The sequence below is a fragment of the Heptranchias perlo genome, chromosome 4, assembly GCF_035084215.1.
Source record: "Heptranchias perlo isolate sHepPer1 chromosome 4, sHepPer1.hap1, whole genome shotgun sequence".
Lineage (NCBI taxonomy): Eukaryota > Metazoa > Chordata > Chondrichthyes > Hexanchiformes > Hexanchidae > Heptranchias > Heptranchias perlo.
The window spans coordinates 466922-490993 of record NC_090328.1 but is presented as its reverse complement, the minus strand read 5'-3'; the positions used below and the strand labels follow the sequence as shown (position 1 = coordinate 490993).

At 51.2% G+C, this 24072-nt stretch overlaps 1 protein-coding gene across 1 annotated transcript in view; it reads left to right on the top strand.

Annotated features, from left to right (window-relative positions):
* cplane1 (ciliogenesis and planar polarity effector 1) overlaps positions 1 to 24072 on the top strand; it is a 211492-nt gene that overhangs the window by 103291 nt on the left and 84129 nt on the right. Inside the window, exons 27-30 of the mRNA XM_067982079.1 lie at positions 3059 to 3222; positions 9809 to 9951; positions 11360 to 11502; positions 14994 to 15268. Coding sequence (XP_067838180.1) covers positions 3059 to 3222; positions 9809 to 9951; positions 11360 to 11502; positions 14994 to 15268 — 725 coding nt within the window. The remainder of the gene's footprint in view (positions 1 to 3058; positions 3223 to 9808; positions 9952 to 11359; positions 11503 to 14993; positions 15269 to 24072) is intronic.

Sequence of the window (24072 nt, the reverse complement as noted above, 5' to 3'; positions counted from 1 at the left end):
TCTCGCTCACCCCCCCCCGTTCTCGCTCACCCAGCCCCGTTCTCGCTCACCCCCCCCCCGTTCTCGCTCACCCCTCCCCGTTCTCGCTCACCCCTCCCCGTTCTCGCTCACCCCTCCCCGTTCTCGCTCACCCCTCCCCGTTCTCGCTCACCCCTCCCCGTTCTCGCTCACCCCTCCCCGTTCTCGCTCACCCCTCCCCGTTCTCGCTCACCCCTCCCCGTTCTCGCTCACCCCTCCCGTTCTCGCTCACCCCTCCCCGTTCTCGCTCACCCCTCCCCGTTCTCGCTCACCCCTCCCCGTTCTCGCTCACCCCTCCCCGTTCTCGCTCACCCCTCCCCGTTCTCGCTCACCCCTCCCCGTTCTCGCTCACCCCTCCCCGTTCTCGCTCACCCCTCCCCGTTCTCGCTCACCCCTCCCCGTTCTCGCTCACCCCTCCCCGTTCTCGCTCACCCCTCCCCGTTCTCGCTCACCCCTCCCCGTTCTCGCTCACCCCTCCCCGTTCTCGCTCACCCCTCCCCGTTCTCGCTCACCCCTCCCCGTTCTCGCTCACCCCTCCCCGTTCTCGCTCACCCCTCCCCGTTCTCGCTCACCCCTCCCCGTTCTCGCTCACCCCTCCCCGTTCTCGCTCACCCCTCCCCGTTCTCGCTCACCCCTCCCCGTTCTCGCTCACCCCTCCCCGTTCTCGCTCACCCCTCCCCGTTCTCGCTCACCCCTCCCCGTTCTCGCTCACCCCTCCCCGTTCTCGCTCACCCCTCCCCGTTCTCGCTCATTCTCGCTCACCCCTCCCCATTCTCGCTCACCCCTCCCCGTTCTCGCTCACCCCTCCCCGTTCTCGCTCACCCCTCCCCGTTCTCGCTCACCCCTCCCCGTTCTCGCTCACCCCTCCCCGTTCTCGCTCACCCCTCCCCGTTCTCGCTCACCCCTCCCCGTTCTCGCTCACCCCTCCCCGTTCTCGCTCACCCCTCCCCGTTCTCGCTCACCCCTCCCCGTTCTCGCTCACCCCTCCCCGTTCTCGCTCACCCCTCCCCGTTCTCGCTCACCCCTCCCCGTTCTCGCTCACCCCTCCCCGTTCTCGCTCACCCCTCCCCGTTCTCGCTCACCCCTCCCCGTTCTCGCTCACCCCTCCCCGTTCTCGCGCTCACCCCTCCCCGTTCTCGCTCACCCCTCCCCGTTCTCGCTCACCCCTCCCCGTTCTCGCTCACCCCTCCCCGTTCTCGCTCACCCCTCCCCGTTCTCGCTCACCCCTCCCCGTTCTCGCTCACCCCTCCCCGTTCTCGCTCACCCCTCCCCGTTCTCGCTCACCCCCTCCCCGTTCTCGCTCACCCCTCCCCGTTCTCGCTCACCCCCTCCCCGTTCTCGCTCACCCTCTCGCTCCCCCCCCCGTTCTCTCTCTCTCTCTCTCTCGCTCCCCCCCCCCGTTCTCTCTCTCTCTCTCTCTCGCTCCCCCCCCCCGTTCTCTCTCTCTCTCTCTCTCGCTCCCCCCCCCCGTTCTCTCTCTCTCTCTCGCACCCCCCCCCCGTTCTCTCTCTCTCCCCCCCCGTTCTCTCTCTCTCCCTCTCTCTCTCCCCCCCCGTTCTCTCTCTCTCTCTCGCTCCCCCCACCCCCGTTCTCTCTCTCTCTCTCGCACCCCCCCCCCGTTCTCTCTCGCTCGCCCCCCCCCCCCGTTCTCTCTCGCTCCCCCCCCCCCCCCCGTTCTCGCTCACCCCCCCCCCCGTTCTCGCTCACACCCCCCCCCCCGTTCTCGCTCACCCCCCCCCCGTTCTCGCTCACCCCCCCCCGTTCTCGCTCACCCCCCCCCGTTCTCGCTCACCCCCCCCCCCGTTCTCGCTCACCCCCCCCGTTCTCGCTCACCCCCCCCCCCGTTCTCGCTCACCCCCCCCCCCGTTCTCGCTCACCCCCCCCCCGTTCTCGCTCACCCCCCCCCCCGTTCTCGCTCACCCCCCCCCCCGTTCTCGCTCACCCCCCCCCCGTTCTCGCTCACCCCCCCCCCGTTCTCGCTCACCCCCCCCCCCGTTCTCGCTCACCCCCCCCCGTTCTCGCTCACCCCCCCCCCCGTTCTCGCTCACCCCCCCCCCCCGTTCTCGCTCACCCCCCCCCCCCCGTTCTCGCTCACCCCCCCCCCCCGTTCTCGCTCACCCCCCCCCCCCGTTCTCGCTCACCCCCCCCCCCCGTTCTCGCTCACCCCCCCCCCCCGTTCTCGCTCACCCCCCCCCCCCGTTCTCGCTCACCCCCCCCCCCCGTTCTCGCTCACCCCCCCCCCCCGTTCTCGCTCACCCCCCCCCCCCGTTCTCGCTCACCCCCCCCCCCCGTTCTCGCTCACCCCCCCCCCCCGTTCTCGCTCACCCCCCCCCCCGTTCTCGCTCACCCCCCCCCCCCGTTCTCGCTCACCCCCCCCCGTTCTCGCTCACCCCCCCCCGTTCTCGCTCACCCCCCCCCCCGTTCTCGCTCACCCCCCCCCCCCGTTCTCGCTCACCCCCCCCCCCCGTTCTCGCTCACCCCCCCCCCCCCCGTTCTCGCTCACCCCCCCCCCCCCCGTTCTCGCTCACCCCCCCCCCCCCGTTCTCGCTCACCCCCCCCCCCCCCGTTCTCGCTCACCCCCCCCCCCCGTTCTCGCTCACCCCCCCCCCCGTTCTCGCTCACCCCCCCCCCCCCGTTCTCGCTCACCCCCCCCCCCCGTTCTCGCTCACCCCCCCCCCCCGTTCTCGCTCACCCCCCCCCCCCGTTCTCGCTCACCCCCCCCCCCCCGTTCTCGCTCACCCCCCCCCCCGTTCTCTAGATACAGTCCCTCCAACCCTGTAGAATAGCAGCCTGTGGTCTTCTGGAGATGTGGGGCTGCCAAGGCCCTGTGGTCTATGGCCATGCCCTACTGTCACTGGCGATTTACATTTGTTCTGGGTGATGTGGGGAAGGCCAGCATCTCATGCCTATCCCTGATTGACCTGTGAAGGTGGCTGTGGGTTAGTTTTACAATCTGTGGGGTGGGGGTAGATATTGGGAGTTTTGTGATATTCATTCTGAGCTGCTGCTTTTCTGGATTATTGTCATGTCTTGTTTGCAGGATTCTGAGAGGCAGTTCACTGTGGCCCCTGTGTACCAGCCCGAGCAGCCCAGGCTGAAGTTGGACAGGGAGAGCAGTGTGGACACAGGCTACCCCGGCTCTTTGGGGACGCCTGTCTTGGGGCTGGAGGCTGATGTTGAAGGACCTGTTGAACCTTTCTTACAGTAAGTCTGGAAGATTATCATGGACATGGCAGAGTTACTGAGCTTAAGGAGGGTCCACTAAACCTTCAAGAAGCAAGGCCAAGATCCCTGAGCCCTTGAGGCTATCCCACGGGCAGTCATGTGACATTACCTGTGGGTAAGTGTAACATGGAGGAACTTGGAGCCATTTGCATTGAAGCATACAGATGGGGTAGAGATGGTGTCCCTTGAAGCTTGTTCTGTGTTTATGGGCTAAATACCCAACTTTCATCATCTGTGTCTCTCAGCACTTGAACCTTAGCCGTATCCCCTTCAATGAAAATGTAATAGAGAGAAATGACCTTAGTTCTAAAGACCAAGATGTGGAATGAGTTTGGGTAGAGATAAGAAATAGTAAAGGCAAGAAGTCACTTGTGGGAGTAGTTTATAGGCCCCCTAACAGTAACCACACTGTAGGACAGGGTATACAGGAAGAAATAATGGGGGCTTGTGAGAAAGGAACAGCGATAATCATGAGTGATTTTAATCTACACAGAGATTGGAAGAATCTGATTGGCAAAGGTAGCCTGGAAGATGAGTTCATAGAGTGCTTTCAGGACAGTTTCTTAGAGCAGCACGTCCTAGAGCCAAACAGAGAGCAGGCTATTCTATATCTGGTAATGTTTAATGAGACAGGATTAATTAATGACCTCATTGTAAAGGAGCCTCTAGGCAGCAGTGATCACAATATGATTGAATTTTGTTTAAGGGAGAGAAGAGTAAGTCTAAGACTAGTGTTTTAAACTTGAATAAGGGCAATTATGAGGGCATGAAGACAGAGCTGGTTAAAGTGAACTGGGAACTTAGGTTTAGGGGTATGTCAGTAGAGATGCAGTGGCAGACATTTAATGAGATATTTCATAACACTCAGCAAAGATACATTCCAGTGAGAAAGAAAGACTCTAGGGGAAGGACGCACCATCCGTGGCGAACTAAGGAAGTTAAAGATAGTATCAAATTGAAAGAAAAAGCATACAATTCCGTGAAGATTAGTGGCAGGTCAGAAGACTGGACAGAATATAAAAAACAGCAAAGAATGACTAAAAGAATAATAAGGAGGGAGAAATTAGAGTATGAGAGAAAGCTAGCTAGAAATATAAAAACAGATAGTAAGAGTTTCTACAGGTATTTAAAAATGAAAAGAGTAAGTAAAGTGAGTGTTGGTCCTCTCGAGAGTGAGTCTGGGGAATTAATAATGGAGAATAAGGAAATGGTGGATGAATTGAACAGATATTTTGCGTCCGTCTTCACTGTAGAGGATACAAATAACATGCCAGAAATAATTGTGAATCAAGAGGTGAAAGGGAGGGAGGAACTTAAAACATTTACAATCACCAGGGAAAGGGTTCTGAAAAAAATATTTGAACTAAAAGCTGACAAGTCCCCAGGTCCTGATGGACTTCATCCTCGGGTCTTAAAAGAAGTGGCTGCAGAGATAGTAGATGCATTAGTATTAATTTTCCAAAATTCCCTAGATTCTGGAAGGGTTCCATCAGATTCGAAAATAGTGAATGTAACTCCTCTATTCAAGAAAGGAGGGAGACAGAAAGCAGGAAACTACAGGCCAGTTAGCTTAACATCTGTTATAGGGAAAATGACAGAATCTGTTATTAAGGAGGTTGTAGCAGGGCATTAGAAAATCTCAATGCAATCAGGCAGCGTCAACACGGCTTTGTGAAAGGGAAATCGTGTTTGACTAATTTATTAGAGTTCTTTAAGGAAGTAACAAGTAACGTGGATAAAGGGGATCCTGTGGATGTGGTGTACTTAGATTTCCAGAAGGCTTTTGACAAGGTGCCACATCAAAGGCTACGACACAAAATAAGAGCTCATGGTGTAGAGGGTAACATATTAGCATGGATAAAGGATTGGTTAGCTAACCGGAAACAGAGAGTAGGCATAAATGGGTCATTTTCAGGTTGGCAAAATGTAACGTGTGGAGTGCCACAGTGATCAGTACTCGGGCCTCAGCTATTTACAATCTATATCAATAACTTGGATGAAGGGACCAAATGTATGGTTGCTAAATTTGCTAATAGGCAAAGGTAGGAAAGTAAGTTGTGAAGAGGACATAAGGAGTCTACAAAGGGATATAGATAGGTTAAGTGAGTGGGCAAAAATTTGGCAGATGGAGTATAATGTGGGAAAATGTGAAATTGTCCACTTTGGCAGGAGGAACAGAAAAGCAGTGTATTATTTAAATAGAGAGAGATTGCTGGTGCATCTGTTGGTTCCCCGGGATTGGCGTATCGTGGTTCCCCGGGATTGGCGTATCGTGGTTCCCCGGGATTGGCGTATCGTGGTTCCCCGGGATTGGCGTATCGTGGTTCCCCGGGATTGGCGTATCGTGGTTCCCCGGGATTGGCGTATCGTGGTTCCCCGGGATTGGCGTATCGTGGTTCCCCGGGATTGGCGTATCGTGGTTCCCCGGGATTGGCGTATCGTGGTTCCCCGGGATTGGCGTATCGTGGTTCCCCGGGATTGGCGTATCGTGGTTCCCCGGGATTGGCGTATCGTGGTTCCCCGGGATTGGCGTATCGTGGTTCCCCGGGATTGGCGTATCGTGGTTCCCCGGGATTGGCGTATCGTGGTTCCCCGGGATTGGTGGGGACATCTTCGCTCCCGGGGATTGGTGTTTCTGTTGGTTGATTTTCGGATTGGTGTATCTGCCCTCTTTGGGAAGCAACATAGGGACAGGAGGAGGCTATTCAGCCCCTCGAGCCTGTTCCACCATTCAATTAGATCATTTTTTTTATTTGTTCATGGGATGTGGGTGTCGCTGGCGAGGCCGGCATTTATTGCCCATCTCTAATTGCCCTTGAGAAGGTGGTGGTGAGCTGCCTTCTTGAACCGCTGCAGTCCGTGTGGTGACGGTTCTCCCACAGTGCTGTTAGGAAGGGAGTTCCAGGATTTTGACCCAGCGACGATGAAGGAACGTGCAGGTGGTGTTGTTCCCATGTGCCTGCTGCTCTTGTCCTTCCAGGTGGTAGAGGTCACGGGTTTGGGAGGTGCTGTCGAAGAAGCCTCGGCGAGTTGCTGCAGTGCATCCTGTGGATGGTACACACTGCAGCCACTGTGAATGTTTAGGGTGGTGGATGGGGTGCCAATCAAGTGGGCTGCTTTGTCCTGGATGGTGTCGAGCTTCTTGAGTGTTGTTGGAGCTGCACTCATACAAGCAAGTGGAGAGTATTCCATCACACTCCTGACTTGTGCCTTGTAGATGTGGAAAGGCTTTGGGAGTCAGGAAGTGAGTCACTCGCCGCAGAATACCAAGCCTCTGACCTGCTCTTGTAGCCACAGTATTTATATGGCTGGTCCAGTTAAGTTTCTGGTCAGTGGTGACCCCCAGGATGTTGATGGTAGGGGATTCGGCGATGGTAATGCCGTTGAATGTCAAGGGGAGATGGTTAGACCCTCTTTTGTTTGAGATGGTCATTGCCTGGCACTTATCTGGCACGAATGTTACTTGCCACTTATGAGCCCAAGCCTGGATGTTGTCCAGGTCTTGCTGCATGCGGTCTCGGACTGCCTCATGATTTGAGGGGTTGCGAATGGAACTGAACACTGTGCAGTCATCAGCGAACATCCCCATTTCTGACCTTATGATGGAGGGAAGGTCATTGATGAAGCAGCTGAAGATGGTTGGGCCTCGGACATTGCCCTGAGGAACTCCTGCAGCAAAGCCCTGGGGCTGAGATGATTGGCCTCCAACAACCACTACCATCTTCCTTTGTGCTAGGTATGACTCCAGCCACTGGAGAGTTTTCCCCCTGATTCCCATTGACTTCAATTTTACTAGGGCGCCTTGGTGCCACACTCGGTCGAATGCTGCCTTCATGTCAAGGGCAGTCACTCTCACCTCACCTCTGTAATTCAGCTCTTTTGTCCATGTTTGGACCAAGGCTGTAATGAGGTCTGGAGCCGAGTGGTCCTGGCGGAACCCAAACTGAGCATCGGTGAGTAAGTGTCGCTTGATAGCACTGTCGACGACACCTTCCATCACTTTGCTGATTGAGAGTGGACTGATGGGGCAGTAATTGGCCGGATTGGATTTGTCCTGCTTTTTGTGGACAGGACATACCTGGGCAATTTTCCACATTGTCGGGTAGATGCCAGTGTTGTAGCTGTACTGGAACAGCTTGGCTCGAGGCTAGTTCTGGAGCACAAGTCTTCAGCACTACAGCCGGGATGTTGTCGGGGCCCATAGCCTTTGCTGTATCCAGTGCACTCAGCCGTTTCTTGATATCACATGGAGTGAATCAAATTGGCTGAAGACTGGCTTCTGTGATGGTGGGGATATCGGGAGGAGGCCGAGATGGATCATCCACTCAGCACTTCTGGCTGAAGATGGTTGCAAATGCTTCAGCCTTGTCTTTTGCACTCACGTGCTGGACTCCGCCATCATTGAGGATGGGGATGTTTGCAGAGCCTTCTCCTCCCGTTAGTTGTTTAATTGTCCACCACCATTCACGACTGGATGTGGCAGGACTGCAGAGCTTTGATCTGATCCGTTGGTTGTGGAATCGCTTAGCTCTGTCTATAGCATGTTGCTTCCGCTGTTTAGCATGCATGTAGACCTGAGTTGTAGCTTCACCAGGTTGGCACCTCATTTTTCGGTACGCCTGGTGCTGCTCCTGGCATGCTCTTCTACACTCCTCATTGAACCAGGGTTGATCCCCTGGTTTGTTGGTAATGGTAGAGTGAGGAATATGCCGGGCCATGAGGTTACAGATTGTGCTGGAATACAATTCTGCTGCTGCTGATGGCCTACAGTGCCTCATGGATGTCCAATTTTGTGCTGCTAGATCTATCCTGAATCTATCCCATTTAGCACGGTGGTAGTGCCACACAACATGTTGGATGGTGTCCTCAGTGCGAAGATGGGACTTCATCCCCACGAGGACTGTGCAGTGGTCACTCCTACCAATACTGTCATGGACAGATGCATTTGCGACAGGTAGATTGGTGAGGACGAGGTCAAGTAAGTTTTTCCTGTCGTGTTGGTTCGCTCACCATCTGCTGCAGGCCCAGTCTGGCAGCTATGTCCTTCAGGACTCGGCCAGCTCGGTCAGTAATGGTGCTACCGAGCCACTCTTGGTGATGGACATTGAAGTCCCCCACCCAGAGTACATTCTGTGCCCTTGCTACCCTCAGTGCTTCCTCCAAGTGGTGCTCAACATGGAGGAGGACTGATTCATCATCTGAGGGAGGACGGTCGGTGGTAATCAGCAGGAGGTTTCCTTGCCCATGTTTGACCTGATGCCATGAGATTTCATGGGGTCCAGAGTCAATGTTGAGGACTCCCAGGGCCACTCCCTCCTGACTGTATATCACTGTACCGCCACCTCTGGTGGGTCTGTCCTGCCGGTGGGACAGGACGTACCCAGGGATGGTGATGGAAGAGTCTGGGACGTTGGCTGAAAGGTATGATTCTTTCAGTTTGGCTATGTCAGGCTGTTGCTTGACTCGTCTGTGGGACAGCTCTCCCAATTTTGGCACAAGTCCCCAGATGTTAGTGAGGAGGACTTCACAGGGTCGATTGGGCTTGGTTTGCCTTTGTCGTGTCCGGTGCCTAGTGGTCCGTCCGGTTTTATTCTTATTGTGACTTTTTTTAGCGAGATTTTACAACTGAGTGGCTTGCTAGGCCATTTCAGAGGGCAATTAAGAATCAACCACATTGCTGTGGGTCTGGAATCACATATAGGCCAGACCAGGTAAGGACGGCAGGTTTCCTTCCCTAAAGGACATTAGTGAACCAGATGGGTTTTTACGACAATCCGGTAGTTTCATGGCCACCATTACTGATACTAGTATTTTAATTCCAGATTTTTTATTTAATTAATTGACTTTAAATTCCCCAGCTGCCGTGGCGGGATTTGAACTCATGACTCCGGATTATTAGCCCAGGCCTCTGGATTACTTGTCCAGTAACATAACCACTATGCTACCGTATCATGGCTGATCTGTATCTTAGCTCCATTTCCCAGCCCTGGTTCTGTAACCCTTAATCCCCTTGCACAACAAATTGACCCCCAGCCTCAAAGCTTCTTGGGGGAGAGAGTTCCAGATTTCCACCAACCTTTGTGTGAAGAAGTGCTTCCTGACATCACCCCTGAACGGCCGAGCTCTAATTTTCAGATTATTCCCCCTTGTTCCGGACGCCCCCACCAGAGGAAATAGTTTCTTCCTATCTACCCTATCAAATCCTTTAATCGTCTTGAACACCTCAATTAGATCACCCCTGAATATTATATACTCAAGGGAATACAAGCTAAGCCTGTGATTGGTGCATCTGGTGTAGGTTCCCCACACTGTGATTGGTGCATCTGGTGTGGTTCCCCACACTGTGATTGGTGTATCTCTTCTCTCACCCTCTCTAACCCATGTGCACCGAGATCATCTGTGGTATCTGAGTTGCTGCTCCAGCTCAGGGCAGCTAACTTAGCACAGAGTGAGTATAGAATCTGCTACCTTCCAGAGTGTGGTTCAGTACCACACTGGGAGGGCTTTCTCCCAATGGGCCATAATACACAACCTGTTATTTTAACCTGCATTGTGTCACTGACAGGTCAAATAATGCAGAAGATCTTCAGAAGCAGAATCCCAGTCACACCAGTCACCACAGTCCACAGGAACTGACCTCGGACTCTGACAGCAGAACTGATGAAGAGGAGTCGGCAGATGGACAGCGACTCTCCCCTCAGGAACAGGGTGGGTGTGTGAGATACAGTGTGAGCCCAGCTGCTATCTACCATCGAGGGTGGGTGTGAGTGTGAGCCAGCTCCTATCTATCCTCGAGGGTGGGTGTGTGTGAGCATGAGATACATTGTGAGCCCTCTTCCATCGAGTGTGGGTGTATGAGAGTGTGAGATACAGTGTGAGCCCACTCCTATCTACCATCGAGGGTGGGTGAGTGTGAGATGCAGTTTTTTTTTAAATTCAGTCATGGGTTGTGGGCGTCACTGGCGAGGCCGGCATTTATTGCCCATCCCTAATTGCCCTTGAGAAGGTGGTGGTGAGCCGCCTTCTTGAACCGCTGCAGTCCGTGTGGTGAGGGTTCTCCCACAGTGCTGTTAGGTAGGGAGTTCCAGGATTTTGACCCAGCGACAATGAAGGAACGACGATATATTTCCAAGTCGGGATGGTGTGTGACTTGGAGGGGAACGTGCAGGTGGTGTTGTTCCCATGTGCCTGCTGCTCTTGTCCTTCCAGGTGGTAGAGGTCGTGGGTTTGGGAGGTGCTGTCGAAGAAGCCTTGGCGAGTTGCTGCAGTACATCCTGTGGATGGTACACACTGCAACCACTGTGCGCCGGTGGTGAAGGGAGTGAATGTTTAGGGTGGTGGATGGGGTGCCAATCAAGCGGGCTGTTTTGTCCTGGATGGTATCGAGCTTCTTGAGTGTTGTTGGAGCTGCACTCATCCAGGCAGGTGGAGAGTATTCCATCACACTCCTGACTTGTGCCTTGTAGGTGGTGGAAAGGCTTTGGGATGTCAGGAGGTGAGTGTAGCCGGTCCAGTTAAGTTTCTGGTCGATGATGACCCCCGGGATGTTGATGGTGGGGGATTTGGCAATGGTAATGCCGTTGAATGTCAAGAGGAGGTGGTTAAACTCTCTCTTGTTGGAGATGGTCATTGCCTGGCACTTGTCTGGTGCGAATGCTATTTGTCACTTATCAGCCCAAGCCTGGATGTTGTCCAGGTCTTGCTGCATGTGGGCACGGACTGCTTCATTATCTGAGGGGTTGTTAATGTGAGCCCAGTGAGGGGGTCTGAGAGACTTCTATCTACCATCGAGGGTGGGTGAGTGTGAGCCTAGCAAGGGGGTCGGAGAGACTCCTATCTATCCTCGAGGGTGGATGTGTGTTTTACGGTCTGGCTCAGCCTGAGTGGTCAATGAGGAAGATGGGGCATGTGGTAAACGAGCAGTTGATGTCAGGGGCTAATAATGATGGCTTTGGTCTTCCCAATGTTCAGTTGAAAGTAGTTGTGACAGTGCAGAGGTTGTTGTAGGATTGAGACTGGTGGTGGTGAGGACGAACTGGGTGTCAGCAGCCCACATAAGGAACTTCTCATTGTTACCTCTAACATGCACTAACTGGAGGTCTTTGTGCTTGTGTAGGTGATGAAGATGGAGAGTGCAGCATAGCGAGTGTGGGTGTGTATGAGGAAGAGGAAGATGCTGAGCCAAGAGCCTGCACTCCCATCAGCCCCTGTATATCGATCAACATCAAGCCCAAGCCCAGAACAAGGATGAGAGACCAGGTATGGTGAGTGTGAGGTGCCTGGACTCTAGGCTGTGGGAGTACCGAGGCCCATGGTTCAGAACGGCTCTCGGGCTGAAAAAAGTCTGATCGAGGATGAGTAAACCGGGAAATAATGGTGAGCGGAACCCAAACCCGTGTCCTACAGGCTGTGGATTGTAGGACAAAGGGGAATGTGGGGTGGCAGAATATTTCTCCCCCATTCTCAGTGGAGAGTTCCACTCTGCAGGGAATCTCTGGTGATTGGTCCACACAGCATCTGTCACCATGACAACATCATATGGAACAGTGTCTGTAATAAAAGCAGAGCCCAATCAAATCTCAGCATTTGGGAGTGGGGAATTGTACCCCCGACATTTGGTTTATATATGGAATAACTGATATCCTGGAGTGAGTTACAGACTGGAATCTAATCGAGGGGTTCGGGGGGTTTATATATAGAATAACAGATACCCGGGAGTGAGTTACAGGCTGGAATCGAATCGAGGGGTTCGGGGGGTTTATATATAGAATAACAGATACCCAGGAGTGAGTTACAGGCTGGAATCTAATCGAGGGGTTCGGGGGGTTTATATATAGAATAACAGATACCCGGGAGTGAGTTACCGACTGGAATTTAATCGAGGGGTTCGGGGTGGTTTATATATAGAATAACAGATACCCAGGAGTGAGTTACAGGCTGGAATCTAATCGAGGGGTTCGGGGGGTTTATATATAGAATAACAGATACCCGGGAGTGAGTTACCGACTGGAATTTAATCGAGGGGTTCGGGGTGGTTTATATATAGAATAACAGATACCCGGGAGTGAGTTACCGACTGGAATTTAATCGAGGGGTTCGGGGGGTTTATATATAGAATAACAGATACCCAGGAGTGAGTTACAGACTGGAATCTAATCGAGGGGTTCGGGGGGGTTTATATATAGAATAACGGATACCCGGGAGTGAGTTACAGACTGGAATCTAATCAAGGGATTTAGATGGTTATAATCTTCCAATCCTCCTTAGATACCGGGGTGATGCCAGAGAACTGGAGAATTGCAAATGTTACACCCTTGTTTAAAAAAGGGTGTAAGGATAAACCCAGCAACTACAGGCCAGTCAGTTTAACCTCAGTGGTGGGGAAACTTTTAGAAACGATAATCCGAGACAGAATTAACAGTCACTTGGACAAGTGTGGATTAATAAAGGAAAGCCAGCACGGATTTGTTAAATTAAAATAGTGTTTAATTAACTTGATAGAGTTTTTTGATGAGGTAACAGAGAGGGTAGATGAGGGCAATGCAATTGATGTGTATATGGACTTTCAAAAGGCAATTGATAAAGTGCCACATAATAGGCCTGTCAGCAGAATTGAAGCCCATGGAATAAAAGGGGCAGTGACAGCATGGATGCGAAATTGGCTAAGTGACAGGAAACAGAGAGTAGTGGTGAACGGTTGTTTTTTGGACTGGAGGGAGGTGTACAGTGGTGTTCCCCAGGGGTCGGTGCTGGGACCACTGCTTTTCTTGATATATATTAATGACTTGGACTTGGGTGTACAGGGCACAATTTCAACATTTGCAGATGACTCAAAACTTGGAAAGATAGCAAACAGTGAGGAGGATAGTGATAGACTGCAGGAGGACATAAACAGGCTGGTGGAATGGGCGGACACATGGCAGATGAAATTTAACACAGAAGTGTGAAGTGACACATTCTGACAGGAAGAATGAGGAGAGGCAATATAACTAAATGGTACAATTCTAAAAGGGGTGCAGGAACAGAGAGATCTGGGGGTATATGTACACAAATCTTTGAAGGTGGCAGGACAGATTGAGAAAGTGGTTAAAAAGCATACAGGATCTTGGTCTTTATAAATAGAGGCATAGAGTACAAAAGCCACGATGAACCTTTATAAAACACTGGTTAGGACGCAGCTGGAGTATTGTGTCCAGTTCTGGGCACCAAACTTCAGGAAAGATGTGACGGCCTTAGAGAGGGTGCAGAGAGATTTACTAGAATGATTCCAGGGATGAGGGATTTCAGTTACGTGGATAGACTGGAGAAGCTGGGACTGTTCACCTTGGAACAAAGAAGGTTGAGAGGAGATTTGATAGAGGTATTCAAAATCATGAAGGGTTTAGATAAAGTAAATAAGGAGAAACTGTTCCCATTGGTAGAAGGGTTGAGAACCAGAGGACACAGATTTAAGGTGATTGGCAAAAGAACCGAAGGCGACACGAGGAAAAACTTTTTTACCCAGCGAGTATTTATGATCTGGAATGCACTGCCTGAGGGGGTGGTGGAGGCAGATTCAATCGTGGCCTTCGAAAAGGGAATCGGATAAATACTTGAAACAAAAAGATTTGCAGGACTACTGGGAAAGAGCAGGGGAATGGAACTGACTGGATTGTTCTAACAAAGAGCCGGCATGGGCTCTATGGGCCGAATGGCCTCCTTCTGTTCCGTAATCGTTCTATGATTCTATATGTAGGATAATTGATACCGAGAGTGAGTTACAGGCTGGAATGTAATCGAGGGGTTCGGGGGGTTTATATATACAACAACAACTTGTCTTTACATAGCGCCTGTAACATAGTAAAACGTCCCAAGGCCCTCACGGGAGTATTATCGAATAACATTTGACACTGAGTCACAGTAGGAGATATTAGGATAGGTGACCAAAAGAGTGTCTTAAAGGAAGAGAGAGAGGTTTAGGGAGGGAATTCCAGTGCTTAGAGCCTAGGCAGCTGAAGGCACGGCTGCCAATGGTGGAGCGATTAAAAGGCAAGAATTGGAGGATCTCAGAGGATTGTAGAGTTGGAGGAGGTTACAGAGACAGGGAGGGGCGAGGGCCATGGAGGGATTTGAAAACAGGGATGAGAATTTTAAAATTGAGGTGTTCCCAGACCGGGATCCAGTGTAGGTCAGCGAGCACGGGGGGTGATGGGTGAACGGGACTTGGTGTGAGTTAGGATACGGGCAGCAGAGTTTTGGATGATCTCAAGTTTATGGCGGGTGGAAGATGGGAGGCCGGTCAGGAAAGCATTGGAGTAGTCAAGTCTAGAGCTAACAAAGGCATTGAATAACAGATACCCGGGAGTGAGTTACAGGTGGGACCTGTCATTATAAGTAATTTTGTCCAAGTGAAAATTGGTGACCCGGGACCCCCCCCCCCTTGCATATCAGTTATCTCTCCACCTCCTGGTGAGCACTATAAAATTCGAACATTCCTTGGTGAGAGGGTGTCATGACCCCAGACCTGGCTGCCTGACTTCTTGCTGGTTCCACGCTATGCTCTGGAATGCAGACTGTGCTGCTGGTGGGCAGTTCAGTTCTAGAAGGGGCCCATTGTTCTGGGAGGACAGAGCTCGATGTTAGCTGAGTCACCTGGCGATGACCCGGGTAACAGCTGTGAGTACTCAGGGAGGGCGGGGGGAGAGACATTGATCAGATTGATTTTAAACTTCATCATCAGTTAGTTCCATGAATGTGCTTTGTGATTTCAGGTGGACTGCAGTTTGGACATGGAGGGTCCCCGAGACGAGCCCAGAAAGGAACCTGGGGAAGAGGAAGGGCAGATGGAAGAGCGAATCAGCAAGGAACCTGAGGAAGAGGAAGGGCAGATGGAAGAGCGAATCAGCAAGGAACCTGAGGAAGAGGAAGGGCAGATGGAAGAGCAAATCAGCAAGGAACCTGAGGAAGAGGAAGGGCAGATGGAAGAGCGAATCAGCAAGGAACCTGGGGAAGAGGAAGGGCAGATGGAAGCACGCGAGACTGCGAGGTATTGCTCCTGTTTCTAAAGGACACTGGTTCAGAAGTGGAGAGGCTGGGTAAGGAGCAGTGCCCCATGTGTGAGACAATACCAGTGTGCCCATATCAGGCCTGAGGGATACTTAAGAAACAGGAGCCAGAGTAGACCATATGGCCCCTCGAGCCTGCTCCGCCATTCAATCAGATCATGGCTGATCTTCGACCACAACTCCACTTTCCCGCCCGATCCCCATATCCCTTGATTCCCTGTTATTATTTCCTGATAGCTCCTGGTGGACTGGGGGGAGCAGTCCAAAGATGTGGGAGGGATGTGGGAGGAGTGTGGGAGTGTGGGAGTGTGGGAGTGTGGGAGTGTGGGAGTGTGGGAGTGTGGGAGTGTGGGAGTGTGGGAGTGTGGGAGTGTGGGAGTTGCAACAAGAGAAAACTGCAGTGTGACGTCACAGGTGAGGCAGGTAAGTGATTGATAGTGACTGAGGGCTGAGTTTTAAGTTAACATAGAGCATATAACTAAATTTTAAAAACTAAACTTAATTTAATTAATTTAATAAATTAAATGAAGTAAATAATTTGCTTAACACTAAAAAAATTAACTAAATAAATAAATGATGTGGAGATGCCGGTGATGGACTGGGGTGGACAAATGTAAGGAATCTTACAACATCAGGTTATAGTCCAACAGTTTTATTTGAAAATCACAAGCTTTCGGAGCTTTCCTCCTTCGTCAGGTGGCGAAGGAGGAAAGCTCCGAAAGCTTGTGATTTTCAAATAAAACTGTTGGACTATAACCTGATGTTGTAAGACTCCTTACATAAATAAATAAAATAATGGGAGAACAGGATATGTGCTGCTCCTGCAATATGTGGGAGCTTGTGGACATTTTTGTCCAGGGCGACTACATCTGTAGTAGGTGTTTGAGGCTCGAGTAACTTCAGCTCCGAGTTGAGGAGCTGGAGTCCGAGCTGCGGACATTGCGAGACATCAGGGAGGGAGAAAGCTACCTGGACAGAGCTCCAGGAGGCAGCCACACCCCTTAGATTAAATACTTTAGAATTGACACGTGGTCAGGGACTGTGAGTGAGGCAGGTAAGGGGATCCAGGAGGTCGTATTGCAGCAGCCTCAGTCCCTGAGCTTGTCCAATAGATTTGAGGTTCTTGCAACCCTTGTGGACAGTGCGGGGACTGCGAGGAGGACGAGCAAACTGAACACGGCACCGTGGTACAGGAAGCCGTTCAAGTGGGGGGAGTAAAAAGGAAGGTGGTTGTAGTAGGCGACAGTATAGTTAGGGGGATAGACACTGTTCTCTGCAGCCAGGAACATGAGTCCCGAAGGCTATGTTGCCTTCCCGGGTGCCAGGGTTAAGGACATCTCCGGGCTGGAGAAGAACTTGAAATGGGAGGGGGAGGATCCAGTTGTCGTGGTCCATGTGGGTACCAACAACATAGGACTAAGAAAAAGGATCTGCTGAGAGAGTTTGAGCAGCTAGGGACTAAATTAAAAAGCAGAACCACAAAGGTAATAATCTCTGGATTATTACCTGAGCCACGAGCAAATTGGCACAGGGTCAATAGGATCAGAGAGATGAATGTGTGTCTCAGAGATTGATGTGGGAGAAGTGGGTTTCGATTCGTGGGGCACTGGTACCAGTACTGGGGAAAGAGAGAGATGTTCCGTTGGTACGGACTACACCTGAACCATGCTGGGACTAGAGCTCTAGCGAATCAAATAACTAGGGAGGTAGATAGGGCTTTAAACTAAATAAGGGGGGGAGGGTCCCGATGGAGAGAAATCGAGAATGTTAAAGAGATAAGACAAGGAAGCAGTGCAGGAAAGTGATTGGGGTAAGGATAACCAGATTGTGTCAGGAAGGGACAGAGCGTACAAACAAAAGACAACAAATAGGGTCCTGGTAAGGAAACATGGTAATAAGACAAATAGGGCCATAGTACAAAAAAATGTTAAGGTGTCTAAAAATGTTAAAGAGACAAATCTAATGGCACTGTATCTGAATGCACGAAGCATTCCTAATAAGGTAGACGAATTAACAGCGCAAATAGATGTAAATAGATACTATATAATTGCGATCACAGAGATGTGGCTGCAGGGTGACCAGGGCTGGGAGCTGAATATCCAAGGGTATTCGATATTTAAGAAGAACAGGCAAAAAGGAAATGGAGGTGGGGTGGCATTGTTAGCAAAGGCTGAAATCCGAGCAATAGTGAGAAAGGATATTGGCTCAGAAAATCAAGATGTAGAATCAGTCTGGGTGGAGTTAAGAAGCACCAAGGGGCAGAAAACACTGGTGGGAGTTGTCTATAGGCCTCCAAACAGTAGTGGTAATGAGGGGATGGCATCAAACAGGAAATTAGAGATGCATGTAACAAGGGTACGACAGTAATCATGGGTGACTTTAATCTACATATAGACTGGCCAAACCAAATTAGCAATAATACAGTGGAGGATGAATTCCTGGAGTGTGTACGAGATGGAACAGGCTATCCTAGATTGGGTATTGTGCAATGAGAGGGGGTTATTAATAATCTTGTTGTGCGGGGTCCTTTAAGGAAGAGTGACCAGAACATGGTAGAATTCTTCATTAAGATGGAAAGTGAAGTAGTCCAATCTGAAACTAGGGTCCTAAATCTAAACAAAGGAAACTACGAAGGTATGAGGAGTGATTTGGCTCTGATAGATTGGGAAATTTCATTAAAAGGCATGACGGTGGATAGGCAATGGCTAATATTTAAGGAACAAATGCATGAATTGCAACAATTATACATTCCTTTCTGTCGCAAAAACACAAAAGGAAAAGCGGCCCAACCATGGCTAACAAAAGAAATTAAGGATAGTATTAGATCCAAAGAGGAGTCATATAAAGTTGCCAGAAAAAGTAGCAAACCTGAGGATTGGGAGCAGTTCAGAATTCGGCAAAAAAGGACCGAGAGATTGATTAAAAGGGGAAAAATAGAGTATGAGAGTAAACTTGCAAGGAACATAAAAGTGGACTGTAAAAGCTTCTACAAGTATGTAAAAAGAAAAAGATTAGTGAAGACAAATGTAGGTCCCTTACAGTCAGAAACGGGAGAATTTTTAATGGGAAACGAGGAAATGGCAGAGCAATTAAACAAATACTTTGGTTCTGTCTTCACGGAAAAGGACACAAATAACTTCCCAGAAATGTTAGGGAACCAAGGGTCTAGTGAGAAGGAGGAATTAAAGGAAATTAGTATCAGTAAAAAAATAGTGCTGGAGAAATTAATGGGACTGAAAGCCGATAAATCCCCAGAGCCTGATAATCTGCATCCCAGAGTACTAAAAGAGGTCGCCATGGAAATAGTGGATGCATTGGTTGTCATTTTTTTTTATTCGTTCATGGGATGTGGCGAGGCCAGCATTTATTGCCCATCCCTAATTGCCCTTGAGAAGGTGGTGGTGAGCTGCCTTCTTGAATCACTGCAGTCCGTCTGGTGAAGGTTCTCCCACAGTGCTGTTAGGGAGGGAATTCCAGGATTTTGACCCAGCGACGATGAAGGAACGGCGATATATTTCCAAGTCGGGATGGTGTGTGACTTGGAGGGGAACGTGCCGGTGGTGGTGTTCCCATGTGCCTGCTGCCCTTGCCCTTCTAGGTGGTGGAGGTCGCGGGTTTGGGAGGTGCTGTCGAAGAAGCCTTGGTGAGTTGCTGCAGTGCATCCTGTGGATGGTACACACTGCAGCCACTGTGCGCCGGTGGTGAAGGGAGTGAATGTTTAGGGTGGTGGATGGGGTGCCAATCATGCGGGCTGCTTTATCCTGGATGGTGTCGAGCTTCTTGAGTGTCGTTGGAGCTGCACTCATCCAGGCAGGTGGAGAGCATTCCATCACACTCCTGACTTGTGCCTTGTAGATGGTGGAAAAGCTTTGGGGAGTCAGGAGGTGAGTCACTCGCCGAGGAATACCCAGCCTCTGACCTGCTCTTGTAGCCACAGTATTTATATGGCTGGTCCAGTTAAGTTTCTGGTCAATGGTGACCCCCAGGATGTTGATTGTGGGGGATTCGACACTGGCAATGCCTTTGAATGTCATGAGGAGGTGGTTGGACTCTCTCTTGTTGGAGATGGTCATTGCCTGGCACTTGTCTGGCGCGAATGTTACTTGCCACTTATCAGCCCAAGCCTGGATGTTGTCCAGGTCTTGCTGCATGCGGGCACGGACTATTTCATTATCTGAGGGGTTGCCAACCCAAACTGAGCATCGGTGAGCAGGTTATTGGTGAATAAGTGCCGCTTGATAGAACTGTCGATGACACCTGATGAGGTCGAAATGGATCATCCACTCGGCACTTCTGGCTGAAGATGGTTGCAAATGCTTCAGCCTTGTCTTTTGCACTCAAGTGCAGGACTCCGCCATCATTGAGGATGGGGATGTTTGCAGAGCTTCCTCCTGCCGTTAGTTGTTTAATTGTCCACCACCATTCACGATTGGATGTGGCAGGACTGCAGAGCTTTGATCTGATCCGTTGGTTGTGGGATTGCTTAGCTCTGTCGATGGCATGTTGCTTCCGCTGTTTAGCATGCATGTAGTCCTGAGTTGTCGCTTCACCAGGTTGGCACCTCATTTTTCGGTACGCCTGGTGCTGCTCCTGGCATGCTTTTCTACACTCCTCATTGAACCAGGGTTGATCCCCTGGCTTGTTGGTAATGGTAGAGTGAGGAATATGCCGGGCCATGAGGTTACAGATTGTGCTGGAATACAATTCTGCTGCTACTGATGGCCCACAGTGCCTCATGGATGCCCAGTTTTGAACTGCTAGATCTGTTCTGAATCTATCCCATTTAGCACGGTGGTAGTACCACACAACATGTTGGATGGTGTCCTCAGTGCGAAGACGGGACTTCATCTCCACGAGGACTGTGCGGTGGTCACTCCTAATAATACTGTCATGGACAGATGCATTTGAGACCGGTAGATTGGCGAGGACGAGGTCAAGTAAGTTTTTCCCTCGTGTTGGTTCTCCCACCACCTGCCGCAGGCCCAGTCTGGCAGCTATGTCCTTCAGGACTTGGCCAGCTCGGTCAGTAGTGGTGCTACCGAGCCACTCTTGGTGATGGACATTGAAGTCCCCCATCCAGAGTGCATTCTGTGCCCTTGCTACCCTCAGTGCTTCCTCCAAGTGGTGCTCAACATGGAGGAGGACTGATTCATCAGCTGAGGGAGGACAGTCGGTGTAATCAGCAGGAGGTTTCCTTGCCCATGTTTGACCTGATGTCATGAGATTTCATGGGGTCCGGAGTCAATGTTGAGGATTCCCAGGGCCACTCCCACCTGACTGTATATCACTGTACCGCCACCTCTGGTGGGTCTGTCCTGCCGGTGGGACAGGACTTACCCAGGGATGGTGATGGAAGAGTCTGGGACGTTGGCTGAAAGGTATGATTCTATGAGTATGGCTATGTCAGGCTGTTGCTTGACTAGTCTGTGGGACAACTCTCCCAATTTTGGCACAAGTCCCCAGATGTTGGTGAGGATGACTTTGCAGGGTCGACTGGGCTTGGTTTGCCGTTGTCGTGTCCGGTACCTCGTGGTCTGATGCTGGGTGGTCCTTCCAGTTTTATTCTTATTGTGACTTTTTTAGCGAGATTTTACAACTGATTGCTAGGCCATTTCAGAGGGCAATTCAGAATCAACCACATTGCTGTGTGTCTGGAGTCACATATAAGTCAGACTGGGTAAGGACGGCAGGTTTCCTTCCCTAAAGGGCATTAGTGAACCAGATGGGTTTTTACGACAATCTGGTAGTTTCATGGCCACCATTACTGATACTAGTATTTTTTTTAATTCCAGATTTTATTTAATTAATTGAATTAAATTCCCCAGCTCTCGTGGTGGGATTTGAACTCATGACTCCGGATTATTAGTCCAGGCCTCTGGATTACTGGTCCAGTAACATAACCACTATGCTACCGTACCCTATATACCCTATATTAGAATCTTCCAAAATTCAATAGATTGTGGAACAGTTCCTGCAGATTGGGGGGTGGCAAATGTAACCCCACTATTTTAAAAGGGAGAGAGAAAACAGGGAACTACGGACCGGTGAGCCCAACATCAGTCGTAGGGAAAATGCTAGAGTCTATTATAAAGGATGTGATAACAGGACACTTCGAAAATATCAACGGGATTAAACGAAGTCAACATGGTTTTATGAAAGCGAAATCGTGTTTGACAAACCTACTGGAGTTTTTTGAGGATGTAACTGGTAGAATAGATAAGGGAGAACCAGTGGATGTGGTTTATTTGGATTTTCAGAAGGCCTTTGATAAAGTCCCACATAAGAGGTTAGTGTGCAAAATTAAAGCACATGGGATTGGGGGGAATATACTCGCACGGATTGAGAATTGGTTAACAGGAAACAGAGAGTAGGAATAAATGGTTCTTTTTCGGGGTGGCAGGCAGTGACTAGTGGGGTACCGCAGGGATCAGTGCTTGGGCCCCAGCTATTCACAATATATATCAATGATTTGGATGAGGGAACTAAATGTAATATTTCCAAGTTTGCTGATGACACAAAACTAGGTGGGATTGTGAGTTGTGAGGAGGATGCAAAGAGGCTTCAAGGCGATTTAGACAAGTTGAGTGAGTGGGCAAATACATGGCAGATGCAGTATAATGTGGATAAATGTGAAGTTATCTGCTTCAGAAGGAAAATCAGAAAGGCAGAGTATTATTTAAATGGTGATAGATTGGGGAATGTTGATGTACAAAGGGATCTGGGTGTCCTCGTACACCAGTCACTGAAAGCAAACATGAAGGTGCAGCAAGGATTTGAGTATAGGAGCAAGGATGTCTTACCCTTCGAGTCTCATGTGAAGTGTGACGCTGTGAGACGTGAAGTGTGGCACAATGTGGAAAATTGCCCAGGTATGTCCTGTCCACAAAAAGCAGGACAAATCCAATCCGGCCAATTACCGCCCCATCAGTCTGTATCTCTCTCTGTGCCTGTGTTTGTCTGCGTCTCACACTCACACTCACTCACTCTCTCTCTCTCTCTCTGACTCTCTCTCTCTCTCTCTCTCTCTCTCTGCCTGTGTGTGTCTGAATCTCTCTCCATGTCGTAACTTTCTATGATTCGATGTGTCTTCGTCTCTCTCTGAGCCTGTGTATGCTTGCGTCGCTCTCTGATGAGTAAAGGTGTGCACTTGTTCCCGGGCTCAGTAACCGTGCCCGGGAACAAGTGCATGAGTAAATAAATGGCAAGTTGCCACATGCATTGTACCTTCATAGAGATCGCACAGCAGAGCCGGGTTACCTGCATGGGGCCGAGGTGTGGCTGGTTGCTATGGTGCAGCATTCCCCTGCTATAATCAAACAGGCTGAGTTCTAACATGGAGGCTGAAGAGAATCGACCCGTAGAAAGGTTAGAGAGGTGTGTAACAGCAGCTCGTTCACACCTAGATGAACTCAGTGAGTAGGCAGAAATCACACTCTATCCCTGTGCTTTTATTCCCTGCTTTGTATGTTTCCCTCTGACCTCCCTGAGAAACTGTACCTCTATCTTCCTCCAGAGGCATTTATTAATTGCAGCCCATGGTGAACCACAGCAGGGGGGTGGGACTGTGAACAGGAAGAGGAGGCACATGATAGGACTGAGCAGAGAGAGCAAAAGAGAAAAGGACAAGTTCATGTTCCTCGTCTGATTCTCTCAGTCCCACTGCTCGATTAATTTCTCTCGCTCCCAGACCCTCGCACTTCCCCGTGCCCCATCCCCTACGCAAACTGTGAAGCACGTATTCCAGGTAATCTCGGGAATTCCTTGAGCTCCTCTGAGAAACGGGAATCCCAATGGAGATGAGGGAGCACGGAGTAGCAGCTATCGACGGAGTCTGGTTTCGACAGAGACTATAATTGGGAATTTGGAGAGTGAGGGGATTTTTAAGGGTTGATCTTTATCTGAAATTTGACTAGGTTTGGCATCAAGCATTTAACTTAAATTTAATCTTAACTTGCAGTTTTCAGTTAGTGGTAAACAAGCAGCCTGAAGTGGCAGTTGGTCACCTAGTTAATTAGGTGACTGGTTAGAACTGGTAACCTACTGTCAGCTGGGGTTGACTCAGGTGATTGGCATTCGAGCGAGCATAAATTCAGAAGGGTTTTGCTAATGCATGGAGTGAGGGAGCACAGAGTAGCAGCTATTGACAGAGTCTATAATTGGGAATTTGGTGCAGTAAGGGGTGAGGTGCATTTGATTAGTCAGCGGAGAGGGGCGCACCGAGAGGGGGGAGGGGCGCACCGAGAGGGGGGAGGGGCGCACCGAGAGGGGGGAGGGGCGCACCGAGAGGGGGGAGGGGCGCACCGAGAGGGGGGAGGGGCGCACCGAGAGGGGGGAGGGGCGCACCGAGAGGGGGGAGGGGCGCACCGAGAGGGGGGAGGGGCGCACCGAGAGGGGGGAGGGGCGCACCGAGAGGGGGGAGGGGCGGACCGAGAGGGGGGAGGGGCGGACCGAGAGGGGGGAGGGGCGGACCGAGAGGGGGGAGGGGCGGACCGAGAGGGGGGAGGGGCGGACCGAGAGGGGGGAGGGGCGGACCGAGAGGGGGGAGGGGCGGACCGAGAGGGGGGAGGGGCGGACCGAGAGGGGGGAGGGGCGGACCGAGAGCGGGGAGGGGCGCACCGAGAGCGGGGAGGGGCGCACCGAGAGCGGGGAGGGGCGGACCGAGAGCGGGGAGGGGCGGACCGAGAGGGGGGAGGGGCGGACCGAGAGCGGGGAGGGGCGGACCGAGAGGGGGGAGGGGCGGACCGAGAGGGGGGAGGGGCGGACCGAGAGCGGGGAGGGGCGGACC